This window comes from Streptopelia decaocto (genome assembly GCF_964273445.1).
Source record: "Streptopelia decaocto genome assembly, chromosome: 6".
Lineage (NCBI taxonomy): Eukaryota > Metazoa > Chordata > Aves > Columbiformes > Columbidae > Streptopelia > Streptopelia decaocto.
Genome location: NC_138660.1, coordinates 8,295,672 through 8,316,492, shown reverse-complemented (window position 1 = coordinate 8,316,492; position 20,821 = coordinate 8,295,672). Strand labels below are relative to the sequence as shown.

General features: G+C 46.1%; 1 protein-coding gene across 3 annotated transcripts; it reads left to right on the top strand.

Annotated features, from left to right (window-relative positions):
* The first annotated feature begins 573 nt into the window (after positions 1-573).
* Positions 574-20,794, top strand: RNPEPL1 (arginyl aminopeptidase like 1). 3 transcript variants are annotated; one of them, XR_014184291.1, is made up of 11 exons: positions 574-1,459; positions 8,024-8,164; positions 8,835-8,986; positions 9,427-9,543; positions 10,636-10,871; positions 13,185-13,298; positions 14,387-14,499; positions 15,445-15,553; positions 17,091-17,318; positions 17,621-17,875; positions 18,432-18,569. XR_014184291.1 is itself a non-coding variant. In XM_082055170.1 (11 exons), the coding sequence occupies exons 1-11, from the start codon at positions 737-739 to the stop codon at positions 18,702-18,704; spliced, it is 2,349 nt and encodes a 782-aa protein (XP_081911296.1). In that variant the 5' UTR covers positions 574-736; the 3' UTR covers positions 18,705-20,794. The 3 variants fall into 3 exon arrangements, 2 of the variants coding, with proteins under 2 accessions (XP_081911296.1, XP_081911297.1); XM_082055170.1 differs by having other exon boundaries at positions 17,621-17,763; positions 18,432-20,794; XM_082055171.1 differs by having other exon boundaries at positions 17,621-17,763; positions 18,415-18,646.
* Positions 20,795-20,821: the final 27 nt, after the last annotated feature.

Genomic DNA, 20,821 nt, shown 5'->3' with positions numbered 1-20,821 from the left:
GCATGCGTCAGCCCTGCTGGGAGCTGCGGTTTGTCTGGGAGCTGGGGAAGGGAGGTGACAGTGAAGCGTTCAGGCTGTGCGGAGGAGGCAGAGCTGGCTGCGGGGGGCGGGAAGGAGCCCCGTGGGGCACTGTAGCTGCGCCCAAGGGCAGGGGCAGCGCGGACCAGGCGGTGTGGGAGGAGGGTGCCCGCTTTAACCTGCCTTGTAAACGGGGCTCCCAGAGGAGCGCGGGCGGGCGGAGCCGCTGGCGTGCGGGGATGCGCTGCCCGTGTCCGCCGGGGCGGTGCGGGGCGCGCAGGGGCACGGCCGGGCTGCCGCTCGGTGCGCGCCGAGCGCAGAGGGGCTCGCGCGGGGTGCGCGTCCGTCCGCGCCCGTCCGCGCGGCGCGCTCCGGGGAGGGGCGGGCGGGCGCGCGCAAGGACCGCACCTGTCGCGCGCGCCCCGCAGATGGCAGCGGCGGGCGCACCCCGCTGCGCGCGCAGCGGACGGGGCGGGGCTGCCCTCGCGCCCCCTCCCCCCGCCGCTCCGCGCGGCGCCCCCTGGCGGCCGTGCCTGTTGCTGGCCGTTCCGGGCTCGCGCCCCGCGCTCCCTCGGCCGGTGCCGCGCGGGGCCTGCGCGGCCCTCGCTCCCCCTCCCCGCCCCGGCCGCTCCGGCCACCGCGGGCTCCCCTCCGCTCCGCCCGCCCATGGATTTCACATAGCGGCCGCCGCCTCCGCCGCCTCCTCCTCCGCCGCTCCATGGCGGCTCCGGCTCCGCGGCCGCCCGGCCTGTGCTGCTGCCGCAAGGGCTCCGCGGCCGGGCCGGAGGCGCCGCCGGCCCCGCCGCCGCCTCCCGAGCCGCCGCCGGACGTGGCGTCCGCCTCCAGCTCGCAGCTCTTCAGCCTCCGCCACCTGCACCTGGGGCTGGAGCTGCGGCCCGAGGCGCGGGCGCTGGCGGGCTGCCTGGTGCTGGAGCTCTGCGCCCTGCGGCCGCAGCCCCGCGCCCTGGTGCTGGACGTGCACCCGGCCCTGCACGTCCTCTCGGCCTCCTACCGCCGTGCCGCGGCGGGGGAAGCGCCCTGCTCCTTCGCCTTCTCGCCCGCCGAGGCCGCCGCCCCGGCCCCGCTGCCCCCGCCGCCCTGCCCGCCGCCGCCGTCGCCGCCGCCGCCCTGCGCGCCTCCCTGCGCCGCCAGCCCGCCCTGCACCGCCACCTTCCTCTCGGCGCCCTGCATCGCCGCCGGACCGCTGCCCTCCGCCGCCGCGCCCCCGGGGGAGCCGCCCGCCAGCCCCCCGCCCGCCGCCGAGCCGCCGCCGCCGCTGCCCCTCTTCGCCCAGCCGCCCTGCGCCGCCTGCCCGCTCGGCTTCAGGGTGGACCCCTTCACCGACTACGGCTCGTCCCTCACCGTGTCCCTGCCCGCCGCCCTCCAGCCGCACCAGCCCTTCCAGATCATCGTCCGCTACACCACGGCCGACGGCCCCGCCGTGAGTATCGGGGGACCCGGGAGGTGGGGGGGCGGCGGGGCAGAGGTGGGGAGGTAAAACACGAAACTTGGCGGTGCCTTTCGCACATCTCTCTGCTTGGCGTTCCTGGCCGTCGGGGAGGCGCCCAGGCCCCGCAGTGAAGGCAGCGGGAGGTATTTCCGTGTCAGCCCCTCCTGTTATGTTCCCGTCTTGTCCATCCTCGCCTGACAGCCGCCTGCCCGCCCGTCTGCAGCATCTGTCCGCTGCCCGCGGGAGCGCTCGGCGGTGCCGCTGCCGGTCCCTGCCCGCGGTCCCCAGTGACCCTGGTACCGACCCGGCTGCCCTCCGTTCTCACCCCATTGCCGCAGCCCCAAGGCCGCCCATCCCCGGTCACGATAGGAACGTTGAAGGCTTTTGCCCTTCAAGGGCGCTGCAGTTGCTGTCAAGGAACGTGGACATTCGAAAACTCTTTGCTTTGACTGAATTACTCAGGACAAGTTACGTAATCTGCAAATCCTGGGTTTCCCTGTGGGTTTTTTGCCCGGTGTTTACAAAAGCAGGCCTTGCGCACCTAGGCTGGTGTTCCAATGAGCCGTGGTCAGGAGCTTTGAGAAGAGCAGAGGGAGATTCCACGTATTCCTACAAGTTAGCTGCTGGAAAAAAAAAAGTATGAGAAATGGCCCCAAACACCCATTTCGCTGTGGCCATGGGAGGTTTCCCTGTCTGCATGAGTTTGCCTTCTTCAGTAGTGACATGCTTTGTGAATTCTGTCACTTCTTTTAAATCCCTGTTATTTAAAAGCACTTTGTTCCTGGCCTTTTAGGTGCTGTCTAGCAGATCTTCTGTTTTCAAGAAGTTGTGATAGTGAAAATGGAAAGTTAGCAGGGGTTTCTGTTACTGTATAGGCTGCTCAGCCTAGGAGTTAAACTAACATGGTTTTCATTGTGTGGTTCATGAATCTATTTGCAAAAGGAATAGTTTTTTGAGAGTCTTGCAACTTTGGTATTTCTGTCCTGACTAATGGGATTGACTCTCAGCCTGCAGGTTGCATTGCTCAAAACCAGTGAATGTGTGGATCTGTGTGACTGCTACGATGTATTTCGCAAGAACAGGAATTGAACCTATTGGTTTCCTGCCAAATAGCCTAATAGCAAGTATATGCTAGGGCTTTCCTTGTGAGAGGAAAGTGTTGCTAAATAGAATGAGTTTGTTGGACCTTTTTTCTGTCTCAGTTGAATACTACAATTGAAGCTCACAAAAGTAACTTCATCCTCAGAATGATCTGGCTACACTTAACGCATTGGCTCACTCAGAATAGTGAGTTCCACATGAAGATTTTTATTGTCAGAAGTTTCCTTTTAACATACTGCTCCTTCCCTAAAAGTGCAAAAATGAGTTGGAATTCTGGTACTTTCAAAATTCAGATCCACTATTGTTCATTTTCACCTCTGGAGCTCCTGGAAATATTAATATTAATATTTCCTTGTATGATACTCTGCTGTAGTTTTCCTGCACTGAAGAGGTGCGTGGGCGATGTATTTCAGGGCCAGTGGTGCTCTCAGGATTTATTTTTTTTCCAGATTTTATGAAGAAACCTGTTTATTTCATCCACACTATGCCTTGTCTGTGGTGTGAAGGCTTTAAAGCTCATTTGATGTTGCTGCATTCCCTATAACCAGCCTGGCTGAGCTGTACCTTCCAAAGTACAGAATAACATCCTTTCCTCCTCTTGAACAAGTTGTTTTATTTCGGGTTGGTCCGTGCTTTCTCCTGGGTTTTGCCAGCCCTGTTGCCGAAGGCTGCTGTGTCTATGGAGGAGTGATCTCAGATGGAATGGGGTAGTGATCTGAGTCTCGGCTTTAGAAATTACCTGAAACCCACTGGAAGGTGCAGGAAGGTGCACTGATTGATGCGATGTTCATTTATTCTCACCTTGCATTAACAAGTTGCCTACTTGGTCCTGCACACAATCCAGCGTGAACGTTACGTATTTGAGGATGCCGAGAGTGGGACATTTTTTGCGTTCCCTCTGTTCGTCGTGCTTCCCCTGGATCAGATGTGAACTTGATGTTCTTCATCCTGTTTTTTGAAGTCTTTATTGCACCCTTACTGACCTGTACTGCTTCAGCTGAAATGAAGCTACAAGGGCTGGTGTCAGAGGTGATTGATGGCTGCGGTGTCAGGGGCATGCGCTGCCCTTTTCAGACGATACTGGAAAGCAGAAGCAGGCGTGCTCACCCACATAAATTGTACCACGTTTCCTTTCTCACTATTGTAGATTTTGGCTGGCAAAATATTCGTCCTCGGGTAGCACCTGTTCCAGCCCTTCACGGTTCAGCATGCTGAACTGTTATTTTTTTGGATCTGGAGTCATTTCATGCTATTGTAGCACTATCTGGCATTGCTGTTTTTCAGCCTGGTGTTGCTTTTTAATTGGGATGAGTAACCCATGTGTGTATAAGTGTGAAATGGTTTATGCTCATGTCGAGTACATTTCCTCGCAGTTCCTTTTCTCTGCACAAGTGAAGCAACTTTACAGTGTTAGACCCCTCTTTTCAAAAAGTTCTATTTTTTTTTTGGCCTTTCTCTGAATATAATCTTTTTAGGTCAGGGTTTGTTTATTTATTTATCTATGGGACCTTTACCGTACTTGTGGGACCTATGAAACAGTAAATTCGTGTTGCAGTGCAGCATGAATGCGTTGGCAGTAAAATCAGCAGTGGAGACAGTAGTCTATTTAAAATTGGAAACCTGTTGCCTCGATATACTTGGTTTGAGCCATCTGGGTGTGTTATTTGACTGTCCCATTATTTCTCATGTGGAGGAAGGAGCCAAGATCTTTCGTTGTTTGATGGACACTGAGAGACAGCTGAGAGATTAAATCTGCCTTTCACAGAGCATTCCAGCTCCCTGTGCTGTTAGGAAGCCATATGCTCGGTACATCAGTTCACTTCAGAAGCAAGACTGTCATAAATGTTGTGTGTCTCGTGGTGTGGGCTGAAGGCACACGCTGATCAGGTGTGGCAGTGACAGGAGTCCTGCTCTTCCTCCCCTTTTTTCACTCAGCCTGCCCTTCTTGGTCCTGCAAATACTCTTTCATAAGACTTCCCCAGGGAGAAAAATCTGTCTGTCTCTTACCCGCTGCGTCACAGCTCTGATTTGGCAGCACACGTGTTAACATCAGTGCTGTTTTCTTTCCGTGTCAACCTTAAATGCAAACCCTGCTCTGTGTTCTGGCATAAAAAACCAACAGCATTTCCTCATCTTCAGGATTCAGCAAAAAGAACAGCCCCTTGTTGCAGTGCTGGGAACTTCCCCGTGGATTTGTCCTGGTTCCTCAGTCCTTTGCTCCTGTCACATCCTCCGCCTCTCAGGTGTGCGGTTTACTTTGTCCTCAGATGGAGCAGCCTGTTGTTTGTCTAGAGCAGAAGCTGTGGCGTTGCAGCTCTTCTTGGGAGCTCCATCAGTAATGCAGGTAGAAACATGGAGAGATTTAAAATTGAAAGAGGCTTAGCTGTAATTTCCTTTGTCGTTTGCTGGATTTGGACAAAATATTATAATCTAAATCAATAAAAATTGTATTATTGGCAGGTGTCTTATAAATTGTGAACTGCTTCGCAGCGTGTGGGCAGGGGGAGACCTGGGCTGCCCGAACTAAGCAGCAGTCGTTACTTAAAATGCATCATAGAACAGCTTTAATGTGTGAAGCAGCTCTCCTGTATGCACAAAAACTACATAAAAATGCTGAGTGTTATGATGATGTTTCTGGAGGGGAGCTCAGGAGGGGTTTGGATGCAGAGCAGATGATACGGCCCCCAAAAATGCTCTGTCTGTGGGTGCTGGTCCAGCCCCCGCCCCAGCAGTGCCCTGTGCTCGCGCTCCTTTTTGCTTATACTCATTTTCCCCGCTCTGCCCAGCAGCACAGCCTGGTCTATTTATATTACAGATCTATTTATATTGTTTCAGGATAACTTTCATCATTGTTCCAAGTGCATCTGGAAAGAGAGAGCAGCTTGCCGTGTAGCTGCAGACATTAGGAAACAGGGGAAAAAAATACTTCATTCTCTGCAAATGTTTTTTCCCTCTTGGCCTGTGGGGCTGGTGCTTCGTTTAACTTCAGCCAAATGCCAGATAAAGGGGGAGTGGTTGAAAATAAATGATCCTTAATTTGTGGAGTTTCTTGTAAACAAGAATCAACTTCTCAGTTTCCTTTTGCTTCCTGCTTATGTTTTCTTCCTGCGCTGGTCAGGGAGAGCTTCCCTTTATCTCTGCTCTGAAGACATTGTCTGTCAAGCCTTTTTCCTTCCTACTCTGGTGTTGCAACTTAGGTCTGGTGGTGTCTTGTCTCTGCATTTTCTTTATTAGCCTTTTCTGTCTCTCAAAGGCAAAGGAAACAGAATGTTTTGAAGGTGAGTCTCTGCAGCAGGGACAACGATGCAGGTTGTGAGTCTGACTTTTTGTGATATGACCTCAAAGCCGCTCATCAGAGGAGTGTTTTTAAAAGCTGGTATTGGGGCAGATCTTTAAAAACTTAATTTCTGAGTGGCCTTCCTGGATCATTAGAAAATTACTACCCTGGATTAAGATGCAGAACTTACTTTTTTTTTTCTGTGAATGTGTGTTCCGATGTGAATCTTTTAGTTTCAAACTGTGGGTTTTAATGAGACCTGGGTCCCCAGATGCCTTCTGGAGTAGCTGTCTCCATTTCCACAATGTCGTATTGCAGAGAAGATTTTCATTGCCATGAAATGCAGGTGTGCGTGGAGTGGAAATCTGTAGCTATGAATTGCACCTCAGCAGTGAGCCAGGGATTTGCAGTGATTTGCTGAAATGCAACACGTGGATTTGAATAGTTACACAGCCTTACCCCTCGTGGTGTGAGGGAGGGACAAGTCACGCCGTAAGCATGTTTCTGGCCCAACAGGGTAATCTTAAAACAAATGCCAATATAAGAATGCTGCTCTGAGATTAACTTCACTTTTAGATAAAGATTTTTAATATTGTAATGCTTCTCACCTAAAAAAACCACAAACCAACCAACCAAAACAAAACAAACAAAAAAACCCCAACCAACCAACCAAAGAACCCACCAACAACAACACACCCCAAACATTTGCCAGTGGAAGTGTGAACGTCTGTATGAAGCTGCTGACAGTCTGTTTCCTTTCCTTGCCGTTCACTGATCCCCAGGGGCTGCTGAAGGGGATGGTTTGGGAGAGGAGCGCACTGGTGTCTGAGGAGAAGGGTCTAAAGCATAAATGTAGGAGTAGTTACATTTATACAGTCCTAGATTTACATTCAGCCCTTTGAATGCAAACGCCAGGCTGATGTGGCCCCCGGTGAAAATGAGTTTGACAGCCCTGTTCTAAAGGCAAGGGAAGAAGATAATGAAGAGTAACCTTATAGGACAGACGGACAGAGAGAAAACTTTGACTTGCAGAACACAGAGAGGTTAACTAGGAGGCAGAATTGTAATATGTTGTTAAAACAAGAGCAGACATAGTGCCCAGGCTTCTCTTCTGTAAGTGTTTCATTGCTTGAGGAGCAGAACTGGTATCTGCACTAACTGCTGTTCCCTGAATTCAGATTTATTGGTTGCTTTGATCTAAGAATTCAGCAGACTCAGAAGTTTTATTCCTTCTACTTGACTGTTGCCAAGACTTCAGTGGTTCCAACTTTATTGCAAGTTTCACAATATTTTATATTTTCCATAAAAGTTCAGCTCCCGAGTTCTAGGATTACAAGAAAATCCTTATTTAAAATTGTTCCTACACTTAAAAGTTGGAGGCAGAGAGCATGGGAAAGCATAAACTTTACGTTTGAAGCAGAAAAACCGAGAGACAAATAACCATGCTTTTTTGAATTATTCTTAGTCTGTTCTAGTTATTTGCTGGGGGTCTGACACATGATTTATTTGCTGTTTGATACTGAAAACTGACATGTTCAGCAGTGGTTTTCATTGTGGGCTTTTTTTTTGGGGGGGACCACCCAGAATTTCCTTATGCACTCTGTAGAAGTGACCTTCGGTGTTATTGACCAGATGTTTCTTACATACACTGACTTTTTTGCCTGGTGTCAAAGTGTTTGATGCTCCAGCCAGCAGGGCGATGTCAGGGTCACAGATAATGTTGTGTACACTGTTCAGCCTCAGGGTTGGTTTGCTTTTATTTTGTTTTCCAGCCTGTGCTACCTGCCCCTACTACTCCTGTTGATGTTCAATTAAAACCGTGAAGATATTCAGAGTGCTCCCTCTGAGAAGGTGGTTCTGTGGATGTTTTTTAGGGGCTCGTTATTAACGAGCAAATCGACACGACAGAAACAGCGAGCGGCTGGAAAACGCTGTGTCGTGTGGCACCACTCACTGTTCAGGCAGTGAGAAATTACTCTGAGCAGTCATGGCAAATGAACAGGAGTAGAAAGATGTGTTGTTAGAAATGGAAACATGCCCTGGGGCAGGTGTTTGTCTGGGGAGCCAAACAGCCCCTCCTTCGCAATCCTCTTGGTTTCGGCTTTTGTTTTTTGGCAGTTCACCCTCGTGATTTTTATCCCTTTCGCTCACCTCTTCTTCGCATCGTGTCTCGACAGATCTGGTGGCTGGATCCAGAGCTGACGTATGGCAATGCCAAGCCGTTTGTCTTCACGCAGGGCCACTCGGTGTGTAACCGGTCCTTCTTCCCCTGCTTTGACACGCCAGCAGTGAAATGCACTTATTCAGCTACTGTCAAGGTAAGCAGTATAAATGGTTCGTGGAGCGCTTTGGCTACTGTTAACTTGTGGAAGCGTAGTTACATTGTGTATGTACGGATGATATAAAATATTATTTGTGACATTTAGTATGATACAAAAATACTGGATGTTTTTAGATCCCATTCTGGTGTTTGGGCCAGAATCGGGGTACTGCCACAAAGGCCACTCTGTCGCTTGTCATGCTTGGGTCTTGCCTTCCCTGTACTTAACACTGGAAGAGTAACCATGAAATGGGTAATACAAAAGAGAGAATTTTGCTGGTCACTTCCAGTAGCGGTTATTGGTGATAATACTCAACTCTATTTTATCAGTTCTTGATAGGAAAAAAAACCCAAAGTTTTATGAAAGCAGCATCAAATGATGTTGCATTTTGTGTAGATGAAATAATTTGATATGTGGGCACTTTTGGGGGAGCTGGCCTAAGAACCCATGCAATATAGGAGGAGTAACGTTTTTTATTGGCATATTTTCATGGGCTGGGTGGATTGTGGTCTAAAATCCCCGCAGAAATCTTACATTTTATGTTATCTAAATAATTATTTTTAATGCACATCCTCTTAAGCATAGATAAAAAAACCCAGAGAGTTCTGTGGTGTTGCCATTTATCTGTGATCATCTCAGGAGTTGATGCGTGATGTTGGTTTTCCAGGCCCCAGCAGGCATACAGGTGTTGATGAGTGCCACCCAGAGTACCTACCTGGAAGAGGAAGGTGTATATCAGTTTTACATGGAATATCCCGTTCCTGCCTACCTAGTGGCCCTGGTGGCAGGAGACCTTATCCATGCAGACATAGGTCCCAGGTGAGATTTGCAGTGAGTTGATCTGCTTTTTGTGTCTCTGTGCAGTGCTTCAGGTTTACAAGTGGCAAATACTTTGAGTTGTGGATAAAGGAGCAGTTGGGACCGTGAGCTGTGAGCGTTCGGAGTTTGCAGTTCATTGGGGTGTAAAGAGCTGCATGGCAGTGCACTGGCAGAGATATTTTCCTCTTTCATAAATGTTGCTTCTTGTCTCCTGCACTCATTACAGCTACTTGCCTCATTGCCTTAGGGTGGTTTAAGATACCTTTGATTCTCCCTTCTCATGTATCCATTGAGTAGTAGCTTAAGGAAGGCCTGAGTCTGGTGTGAGACCTCTTAGCACTATTACCATACATGGAAGTGTGGCGAGAAGTCAGGCTATTTTTTCTAAGAGATAATTCAGTTTGCTGAAGCATCACCTGATGTTTTCTGTTTTCTGACAGGAGCAGAGTGTGGGCAGAGCCTTGCCTGCTGCCAACAGCCATCAGCAAGCTTTCTGGCATGGTTGAGCGCTGGCTGACTGCTGCCGAGAGCCTGTATGGCCCATATATATGGGGAAGGTGAGTTTAATAAGTCTCCAAGGAATGGGAACAAAATAAAAGCATCTTGAGAAATTCTGGTGGTTTCTCCCTGCACTAGCAGTAGCAGGACAATGAGCCTCTCCGGTGGCAGCACCGCAGTGGTTGGAAACAAACTCTGGAGTTTTGTCTCTGCAAGTGGCAGAGAGGAGCACGGGGGCACGGTGGTGGTTTGCCTGGTATGGTGGGCAGGACTGGGGGTTTCTAAACAGTGCATCTTCCCTGAGGAGTGAAGGTTTTTCATACTAAAGTGTTTTGTGAGGCAAGTCCAACATTGGGCTGCACACCATTTAAAATATATGGCAGTTCTATTGTCTTATTTATTTTCACATATGCTACTTGACATGTGATGCATTTATTGTGGTATCCTGAGGATGCTGAAAACCAAACTCAGTACAGACTCTTTGAGAGTCCTAGTCCCTAAACCCAACATTAATAGTTTTGGAAGTTAAGCTTGATTATGTATTAAAAGACGTTTTTGAGAGAGTGCTTTCATTCTTTGGATAGGAGAAAATGTTTCCAAATTTCTTTGCTAAAGGTAACCAGGAAGATTGTGGTGGTGTTGTTAACTTACAAAATGTTGCTTGAAATAATCTGAGAACATGGCCTGGTGTGCCAGTGTTGATCATTGGTGGAGAAATTTAGAAAGTTAAGTTCTGAAGCACACAGAATAGAGTAATTTTGCTGACACTGCAGGTACCCAGGATCAATTAATTCACTCAGTAGCTTCTCAGCCTCCCTCTTTCCTGGGAACCTTTGGGGATTTGACACTGTATATGTGGTAGTGTATGTGGAGTAAACTTAGTGGTTCTGGCTCTCAGATGCTTCTGGGAAGTGCTGGATCTGCTGCAGATGAAAAGGCTGTCTAGTCTTACATCCAAACGTTAGCAGGTCCTTGGCCAACAGAATAAACTCTGTGATCCCCTGATCAGAAGATTCAGGCACCCCTGGTCTAGAAAGTGCATTTTTGAACTCAGGAAAAACTCTCATAAGGCCCTTCCCTAAGGAAACAATTTTTTTTTTTTCTTTAAATAGCTGTAATTTACATATCTTCTCTCTTCTCCCTAATTTTAGATATGACATTGTTTTTCTTCCTCCATCCTTTCCTATTGTTGCCATGGAAAACCCGTGCCTGACCTTCATCATCTCTTCCATTCTGGAGAGCGATGAGTTTTTGATCATCGATGTCATTCACGAGGTCGCCCACAGCTGGTTTGGAAACGCCGTCACCAACGCTACCTGGGAGGAGATGTGGCTGAGCGAGGGGCTGGCCACGTACGCCCAGCGCCGGATCACCACCGAGACCTACGGTACAGCTGCAGAAGTGTTTTTCTTCATATGTCTAACCAACAGTTGAGAGTTGGCTGCATAGAGTATTTGCCTTGCGAGCTCAAAGTCTGTGGGGAGCGGGTTTTCTTTTCTATTTGTGGAATACGCACGGCCCCACGCTGTGCAGCGAACGTCTTGGATGCTTAGAGTCTGGTGTTGGCTTTGGGTGGAATCAATTCCTGATGCGGCAATAGGGGCGTTGAACGAGGTGTGTTAGCGCAGCGTCGTAAGGATGTTTGTAGGAACTTTGGAGCTGCTCTTGGCTCCCAGTTCATCTGTCAAAGCAAGGTGAGCAGAGAATGACTCGGAGAAAGGTGTAAGAAATCTTACCGTGATTACGTTGTGAAACAACTGTCCTCTGAACAAGTGTCTTTCTAATCCTCATCACTTAGTAGCTACCTACTATTGGAAAGGATGATGGCAATAGCACTTAGGAAACAAGCGCACGCATTGCGTAGCTTCTCTATTTGCTTGAGGTTTCCTGGAGAATTGTACAGAATTGTACAGCCCTGCCTTTGCTTATATGAGTGAATTCACAGGTCAGTTGTGTAGTACTATCTTTAGAATATGTAAGTAGTAAATAATTTTTATCACTTTTCAGTTTAATTGGATTTTTATTGAAGTGAACAGTGGGAACATACACTTCTCCAGTTTGTCCTCGTAAGAGCCTGTACCATATGTATTCTCACACGTCTGCTGTAAACAGTCTTGGAAAAATTCCTGGAGATGTTGGCAGCAAGACTGTTTAGGAGGATGCCTTTGGTTTTATTCATGTATATGGGTTTTGGAGATGAACTGATGATAATGAAGTTTAGGGGAAGAAGCTCTCTGAGCATATATGGAGATGTTACAATCTATAGATCTTTGAAAGCTCTTTTATGTTGATTAATTCTTAGTGGTTAGAATTGTTCTTAAGAGTTACGTTCTACATGGCAATGATATGAATAGGTCCGAACATATTGACCTGTTCTCTACCACATCGAGGTCTGTCCCTCTGACACAGGACAAGATCTTTGCTGATTTTGGTCTATTCTCTTGAAATTTAGAACTGGTTGTTTCAAAAATCAATTGTTTAGGAAACTAATAAATGCCTTTCCCTGGACCGTTCTTTAGTAAGCTCTTTTTGCATTCTGTTTTGTTTCTAGGACAAAATTCTGATCTAAAACTTGCCATTTCTGATGTAATTTCTGGAGTATTTTCTGCTATTAATAAAAAGGCGTCTTTGTAATGACATTGTTTACAGAAACTGGAGTCCACTGGCTACCACACCTCTTGGATCTTGCTTAATCCTCCTCCCTGTAGCTTGAAGTAATTGCTGTTAACGCTGGCTGTCCTGGTTCTTGCTTTCCCCTGTGAAGCACATCTGCCCCTTTTTCTGCCGGGACAGGTTCTTCTGTCTTCCAAATACATCCTGGTTCTTAATTCTCATTTTGCTTATATCACATTCCCATGTATGAACGTCAAGACTCTGAGATTGTAACAAGCCCTATCGTTGAAGACTTAGCAAAGAAAGCTGAAGTGTTAATAGTTCTGGATGTTAACTGTCTTCTGAATCTGAAAATCCATTTTCCACAGCTTTGTACCTCTGCAAGGCGTAGGAAAGACCTCTTGACCTGCCAGTGTAATACAGGTAGTTTGGCTTGAGAGCACAGAACCCTCTACACTGCACTTAGAAGAGAAAGAGTAGCCTACTCAGTTCCAGCTGTAAAAAGTCCTAATGAGTGGAAGGTGAAAACTTGATGATACAATGTGGGTAGGGAGCTAGATAAAGCTTCAAAAAGATCCACAGGATCTGTATTATATCAGCTAAATCTAATGCTATTCTATTTTCACCCAAGAGGTGACATTCTCTTAATAATATCCTTGGCAGTGAGTGTGGAATCGTGTGTCTGTTCTTTCTGCCAGTGGCATTACTTTTTTGTAGCACTTGACTGCTCCTTGAAAGTTACTTGTACAGTACATATTCCAGTGCTGCTTTGCTTATCTTGCAAGAACTGATCAGATGATGTCAGGGATGTAAACTTTAGCATAGTTTTCATGCTGCTTTGTTTTTCAGATCAGCCTGCCGCGTAATCAGAATGAGTGAATGCAGTGGTTTAGGTTCTGACTTTCATTACAAATCGCAAAGGTGTTTGCACTTGAGTTTCTCCGCCTTTACATCACTGTGATTGTCTCTTGCTATTGTTGTGTTTTTTACGCCTTCAGTAGCTTTTATTTTGTACCTGTGCCAGTTCTGCACAGCTCAGGTTTTGCAAGTCATTTTCCCACAACTAACATACCTTTTTCTGGGGCAGGAGCTGCCTTCACGTGTTTGGAGACTGCATTTCGCCTTGATGCTCTCCACAGACAGATGAAGCTCCTTGGAGAAGACAACCCGGTCAGCAAGCTTCAGGTTAAACTGGAGCCAGGTATTGCTTTTGCCTGAAGCTGCTATACATAGAATTTCTTTATATTGATGCTGGAATGTAGGCCAAAAAAGACTGTTTTTTAAAATAACCTTTATAAAAGAAAGAAAAAATAAATACTGGCTTGTAAATAAGTCTTAAAGTAAAAAAAGAAACTTGCCTTGAAGTTTTCTTCAAAGTTGGCTAATTCATCTTTATAAATATTGTTCTGTTTAAGAACAGAACAGACGTACTGGGCAGAAACAGATTGTGAAAAAACGCCTTGTAAGCTGTGTGGTTTTGAGCTTCTGAATATGTAAAATAAAGTAGTTTGTAATTAAAATATTTTGAAACATCAAATAAAATCCCGTGCTGTTAAATGTTCCTCTTTTATGTGTTGATGTAAGAACTATGTGTGCATAAGCATGCAGATAAACGTACAGATAAATGTAGGTACCTGCCCTCCTGCTGAGCGAGCTGTGCGGAGGCGGTTTGGGTGTCCCCTGGGCCAGGTGCACATCTGCATTCAGCTCTGTGTATCTTCATTGAGTTCTTGAGTTCTGTCATTGCCATTGGAGCTGTGAAGCAGTCTTCAATCTCAATGATATTTTAAACAACCTAGAGTATGATATTGGAACCAAATGGAATGGAAAAGCATGTGTTGGAAGTCTTAGAAGAGGACTAAGGACTGTCTTTTAAAGGTCCCTTCCAACCCAAACTATTCTATGATTTGATTATTACCTTATCTTGATATCTTTAAAAAATTGTGGTATGGTGATTCCTCAAGTTTGGCACTACAAATAAAAAAAAGGATTTGCCTGCAAATTCAGGTGTGTTTTCAGTGACCTCTAATTTGAAGTGAATTGTTCAACTGGGAATTAATACTTAGCTTACAATGATTTTTTTTTTTTTTTTCCGCCTGTATGTTTGGACTGTTTCCATTTAATTTACTGTTGTAAATTAAATGTACTGACAACAGGCTTGGGTTTTGTTTTTGTTTTAAGTCACTGCATCTCGACTCAGTGATCTCTAAGGGGTTCGTATACTTGGAATGATTGGGAATGAATGTTCTCAATAGCGTGTCTTGTAACGCTGTTGTCTTCTCCTTTCAGGTGTAAACCCTAGTAATTTAATGAACCTCTTCACCTATGAGAAAGGCTACTGCTTTGTTTACTACCTGTCTCAGCTCTGCGGTGACCCGAGACATTTCGACTCCTTCCTAAGAGTGAGTGTGAATAAACACGCATTTTTCTTCAGATTTAGAGTTGCTTTTTTTTTTCCACTGTGGCTAATTGATAGGGCTAAAGTTGAATAAGGTGTCTGAGCTGAAAGAGCGGTGTGAGCCCATCTGTATGGTTCTTTCTGTGTGTGACAGGTTTTTCTTGAGATTTCTCTGAAGTAAATGTGCTCGTGCTCTTCTTTCACCTCAGATTCTGAGCTTACGATGTGCCAAATACAGAGTAGTAGTGGTTTTTTTTACCTCTTGTCTGTGCTCCAAATAACTGGAAAGCTGTTCCAGCATAGGTTATCTATGACTGGAATAATGTGACCTCATTCACTACTAAACAGTAACACCTTGTGGTTTTTTTAGCCAGGGTGACAAAGTATGGCTTCCTGCGTTGTGGGAGGTTTGGTGTCTTGGAGCATATTTGCAAAACTTATAGAAAATTGTCATCTCTTGACTTGTTTTTGAAACGTGACACGGCTCATTGCTCTTTCTTTTTGCTGCATGCATGTTGTTTTCATCTCTTCTTCCCATCCGTCCTCCATTCCATCTTTCCCTGATCTATAGTTATGTAAGTGACTTTAGCTGGTAATCTGTCAGTGGATCTGTCAGGGCCAGCTGTGTTCTGACTTCTCACCAGTGTCAAGTATGAGGAAACCTTCCTGCCCTTGGTGTGTTAACCTATCTGTGATCTGTACCTGAAAAGAAACTACCCAGCTGTCAATGTATTTGCAGCTGCCCATTCTTTTTTATTATGGTGTGTTCCTCATCTGGAGGAGGAGGGAGAATATTTTTCTTGATTTTTTTTTTTCTTTTGTTTTTAAAAAACCTTCCAAACACTTGTTCTCACTCTTCCGTTTCTGTTCTTTTATTGCATGCAGTAGGTGTTCATCAAAAGGAAGCTGTCTTTCTCTTAAATATAATTTATCCCTTTTACTGTTTCAGGCCTACATTGAGAAGTACAAATTTACCAGTGTTGTGGCTCAAGATCTTCTGGATTCCTTCCTGAATTTTTTTCCAGAGCTGAAAGAGCAATGTGTTGAGAACAAAGCAGGTAGGAAGTTTACTTGATTAACTGTAAATAGACACTGTAGAAAATCTGCATGATAAATTTTGTGCTTGGCTTGGAGGACGCATAAGAACATGCTGAGGCAAACAAACCCCTTCAGCAACAGCCAGATGTTTGTGATAGAAATGGTTGTGGTGATTTACTGTTACAGCCTCCATGTGAGGGAATGAGAATATCTTAAATTGCTGACAATGTTGGCGTCAATCAGCTGGGTGGCTGTTGTTTACCTTTCTCATTAGCTTATATTTCACACTGCAGACAGAATGATCAGTGCATGAGAGATTTACATTGTGCTGAAATGCAAGGAAAAGGTGAACATACTTTGAAATTTAATGTATTTTAATGACAGGAAACATGCTTTGAGAACTGTTAACTTTTGCCAAGATCCTATCCATGCATATAAAATCTCTTCCATAATGTTTCACCCTCTCTTATGTCCCCTATTTATAGCTTTTGGTGGATTTATGAAAGGTCTGTAATTTACTGGGTGCTTATTAGCTCACTTGCTTAAAGAAATTAGACTAATGTTATTCTGCCATGTGTCCATCCTTGCAAATAATTGGTGAAGCCCTCAGTCAGTTTGAAGCAGACTGGGAGTGGAGTGCAGCTCGTGGGACAGCAGCTCCCCACAGGCTCCGTGGATCCTGCCTGTGGAGAGATGTGGACGAGTGGTCCTACTGTGGGAAAAGCTGCAGCATGAGCTCAGCTGGTGCGTGTTTTATTTGGCCCGCTGGTTGGCTTATGAGGTAACCACAGCATGGGGGAACCTGTGCCTGGCTGCAGCTCAAGGGATGCAAGAGAGAGGAGCTTTAGGGTAGATGGTGTAGAATAGGAGGTATTGCCAAGGGTTAGGAAAGTGCTGGGGTGATAAAGGGTCAAAGGGGCTCTGTTGGAAACCAGGCTCTGTTCTCTCTGGCACTTGTGGAGAAACTTTTGTTTTAGTGTAGAGATATATATACATATATATATATATATATAGAGAGAGAGAGAGAGTATATAGTACATAGTGTGTGTATATATATATATATATATATAGTATAAAAAAGGTAAAATTGCTTGGTTTTGATTGTGGGCAGGAGGAGTTTAGTCAGCCCTCTCAGATTGCTTTTTTTTTTTTCTTTACAAAGCAGATTTTCCCCATATAGTTCAGTCTTCCTCAAAATTCTGAGAAACAGAAATACATGCACAAAAAAAAAATGTTTATATTAGAACACAGTTCGATCACAGATACTTGTTAGCCTGGCTGCCTTACGAGCGTGTGTGTTTCTTGTACTTACTATAATGTTGAGCTCTAGAAAACGCGTGGTTCAATTTGGCAGAGGTGTTGCTGGCACTCTTCCAGATGTAGCGTAGGCTGGCCCGATGTGACTGCTGAGACTGTTACGTTCCTGTAACTATAGGTGGGTCTGATTTGCTATGGTTAGAACCTCTCTTAACTGTGCTAGAAGCAGTCCTGAAACTGGAGCCAGCCAAGCCACCTGCAGAGACTCCATCTCGACACTTTTGGTGCTCCTCATTCCAGGACTGGAGTTTGAACGTTGGCTCAATGCTACAGGACCTCCGCTAGCTGAGCCAGACTTATCTCAGGGATCCAGTCTGACCAAACCAGTGGAGACGCTCTTCAAACTCTGGACCACAGAGCCTCTGGACTCTGCTGCTGCTGCCAGCAGTGCTGACCTCACTAAATGGAGAACGTTCCAAACCGTGCTTTTCTTGGACAGATTGCTTGATGGGTCACCGCTGCCACATGGTGAGTACTCTATCATGATGGTAGGAAAGTACCGCTGGAGTAATTAAATGAATTCTAGAGAGCCGAACCCTCATTGACCTTATCGTTCACATAAAGTCAGGTTGGACAGGGTTCTGAGCAACCTGACCTAGGGAAAGATGCCCCTGCCCGTGACAGGTGGGTTGAACTAGATGATCTTCAAAAGCCCTTTCCAACCCAAACCATTCTATGATTGTGGGATTTTATGATTCATTATTCTCTGATGACCCTGAAACTTGACAAAGTAGGTCATAGTTCTTTCTCGGTGTATGTGCTCTCTTTAGAGGTGATAAAAAAGCTTTCGGAATGTTACTCCTCTCAGCTGGACTCCATGAATGCAGAAATCCGTATCCGCTGGTTGCAGATTGTAGTCCGAAATGACTATTATCCAGACCTTTACAAAGTCCGTCGCTTCTTGGAAAACCAGGTACTAACTGCTGGATTAAAATCACTGCACCTCTCAGTGCATGAGACATGTGCATGAGACATGCGACGTGAAAGACCTTGGAACTTCTGCTTCCTGGCCAAGTGTAGACCAGGTGTGTTGCGAAGGGGCCGAGCATGGCTCACCTGCTAGCGCGTGGGGAGGAATGGGCAGATGTCATTTGAAATGCCTACAGATCATCTCTGCTTTCCTAGTCGAACTCGATACCCTTGTCCCAGCTCTGCCCGGTACACTTTTTGTGTTGCTTTGTAGCAGCCCTGGCTTTTCTAGACCAGAAACTTTCACACTACTAAATCCTGTGGTTGCTTGAATATTTACACTCCAAGCAAGACTAGGGCTCACCGAATTCCTTTCAGTAGCTTTCATTGTGCAGGAGCAAAAGGTTAATTCATGTGTTCACTGTGGCCTCTTCTCCTTGGCCTTTTAAAGAGTTCTGTTATATGTGGAAATAGCTCAGTCTTAGAGAGCAAATGCTTTTTAATTATCATTCATAAAAATCTTTGCATTAAACTGTTTTAGAAGAGACTCTCCAGACTTTTGAAGAAATGTGTTGCTTGTCTCCAGTCTGAAGTCATTCAGGGCTGTTGGGTTGTAGCTGAACCTCTTGACTTTCATTGGAGTGATATTATCCAGTTTTCCTTTCTTTGCAGATGTCTCGGATGTACACAATTCCACTTTATGAGGACCTTTGCACTGGCACCCTCAGGTCTTTTGCCTTAGAAATTTTTTACCAGACCCAAAACCAGCTGCACCCCAATTTGCGGAAAACCATCCAACAGATCTTATCCCAGGGCTTGACCCCCCTTCCTGCCATAGACACTACAGCAGTCGCTACAGACACACCGGCAATGCTGCTTGAGGACAAAGTCTCAGAGGCCACAAACGGTGCCATTTCACTCAGGGATGTTAATGTGTCTGCCTAGATCACCAGCTCATGCCAGCCGTGAAGCTTGAAAATGGGGACAGCAGCAGAGGGAAGATACCGAGCGTCGCCTCCTCCCCTCAGCCCTGCAGCTGCGGTGTGCTGTTGTAACTGGATTTCTCCCCCAAAACACAAAGCAAATGTGCCTTCAAGTATCCAGCGTGTGACACTGCCAGGTTTCAGAGATCTCCTTCAGCTGTGGGATGGATATTTTGATTTAGTTTATGTTGGACAGGGATGCCTGGGCAATTGCTTCTCCATGGAAAGCGGATAGTTCCCTTTCCTGAGGCTCCTCTGGATGGTTTCTCCAAGTTTGTTGGTTGGTGGCTTGTTTTTTTTTCCTTTTTTTCCTTGTCTGAGGCCACTGAGGCATGTCCTACTTGCTGTGTATGTTGCTGGGGAGCATCTATGTGTCAAGCTGCCATTAACCTGATATTTGGGCTGAAGTTCTTTAAAGGAGAGACTCAGGAATTGTCAGTGGCAGCAAACATGTTTTCATGTTATGCTCCTTACTGTCACAGAGGTATTGTGATTCGGGAGGAAGGGGACTAATGCTTAAATAATTAAGAAACTAATTTTAAATAGCTCCTATTCCCCTCTGCCCTCAGGTGGCTAAATAATAATTATGCTTTTTATATATATATATATATATATATAAAAATGAGCAGGGAAACCTTATGATGGATTTGAAATCCTGTAGTTAACCCTATCCTCAGTTTTCCCTCTGCACTCAATGGGACAAGCAATAAGAAACGTGTGGGCTTGAATTTTCAAAAAACTTACATTTAGGTGCCTAAATGCCATCAATTCTGGTACTAGCTGGATGCCTAAATCTTTTTAACCGTTTTGACAAGTCTAGCTGCAGCCTTTGCTAGTGTGTTAGGATGTGTAGCACGTGTGTTTGTCAGATGCACCATGTGTCTTCTGTCCTTTTGGAAGAATTAACAGGACCTTTAATTTAATTTTTTTTAAAAGATCCCGAGCAAATAGTGGGCCTGTAAGTCAGTCACGGAGATATCCATGCTAAAATTTTGCTTCCTTGAATAACATCTGCCTGAATAACAGTTGCCCTATCGTATGATAGTCTGAGGGAATCGCCCTCTTTCTTGCTGTGAAACTTTGAAGCCCCGCTTTACCCACGTCTGTCTTTTGACTGGTGGTGGTGAGATGCCGTTTCATTCACACAGCATGCTGTTTCTCTTGGTCACTGGCCGGGCACACAGGATGGGGACATTCCCTCTTCTGTCTGCGCCGTTCGGTCTCAGGAGCCCGAGGGCGAAGCCTCGCTGGGTGTCGCAGAGCACGGGCGATGGACGGTTCACAGACTCTGTCCCAGGAAGCATCTCGGAGCTGATTTATCACCAGGATACAGGACTAGTTTGAATAAAAGGTGAAACATTTGGAAGAGGCTCAGCTAAAGGAATTGTGAGGGAGAACCTATTGCATAATTTGGGGCAGATTTTAGCCCTGCCATGGGATCTACGTAGAACAGAAAAAGGGGGAATTTGGGAGAATATTTTTTCACCAAAAGAATTTGTTTACACCCATGTGTGGATGGGGACTTAGGTGCTGTTACTGGATCTGCGTTTTCTGGCTTTAAATTCATTTGGACGTCACCATCGCCTTAGCCTGGGCTGAACTGGGATAAAGCAATAATAATCTCAGGCCTCCGTAGTGCTTCATTCGTTTTTGAAACGGGCCATCAGCATTGTTGGTCTTCAGAACTCCAGGCTCTGCTCTTTGCTCTTTGAATGGGGTTACTTTTCTCGTTCTATTTTGTTTTCCCAGGAAAGATGGAGAATGATGTTTTCTGCACAAATCTCTTTCCTTTTTATCGGTTGTTCTACGGAAGGAGGTTTGTGCAAGCTGACTTTCCGCTTCCCGAGTTGCCGCTGTTGGTGCTGTGTCCCCCGGACCCGCTGCCAGCGGCAGCCCGGCCACAACCGGGAACCACCAGCATCTTCTGGAATCACAGGCCTCTGTTTTAACACGTTTTATTTTGTAGGAGAATGTATGTGACCCTGGTGGGAATTTCTAATTTACATGGATGCCTTATTGATGACTGTCAAATTAAACTAAGCTTTGTGACAAGTTTAGCCTTTTGGGCCGTTTTTCAGT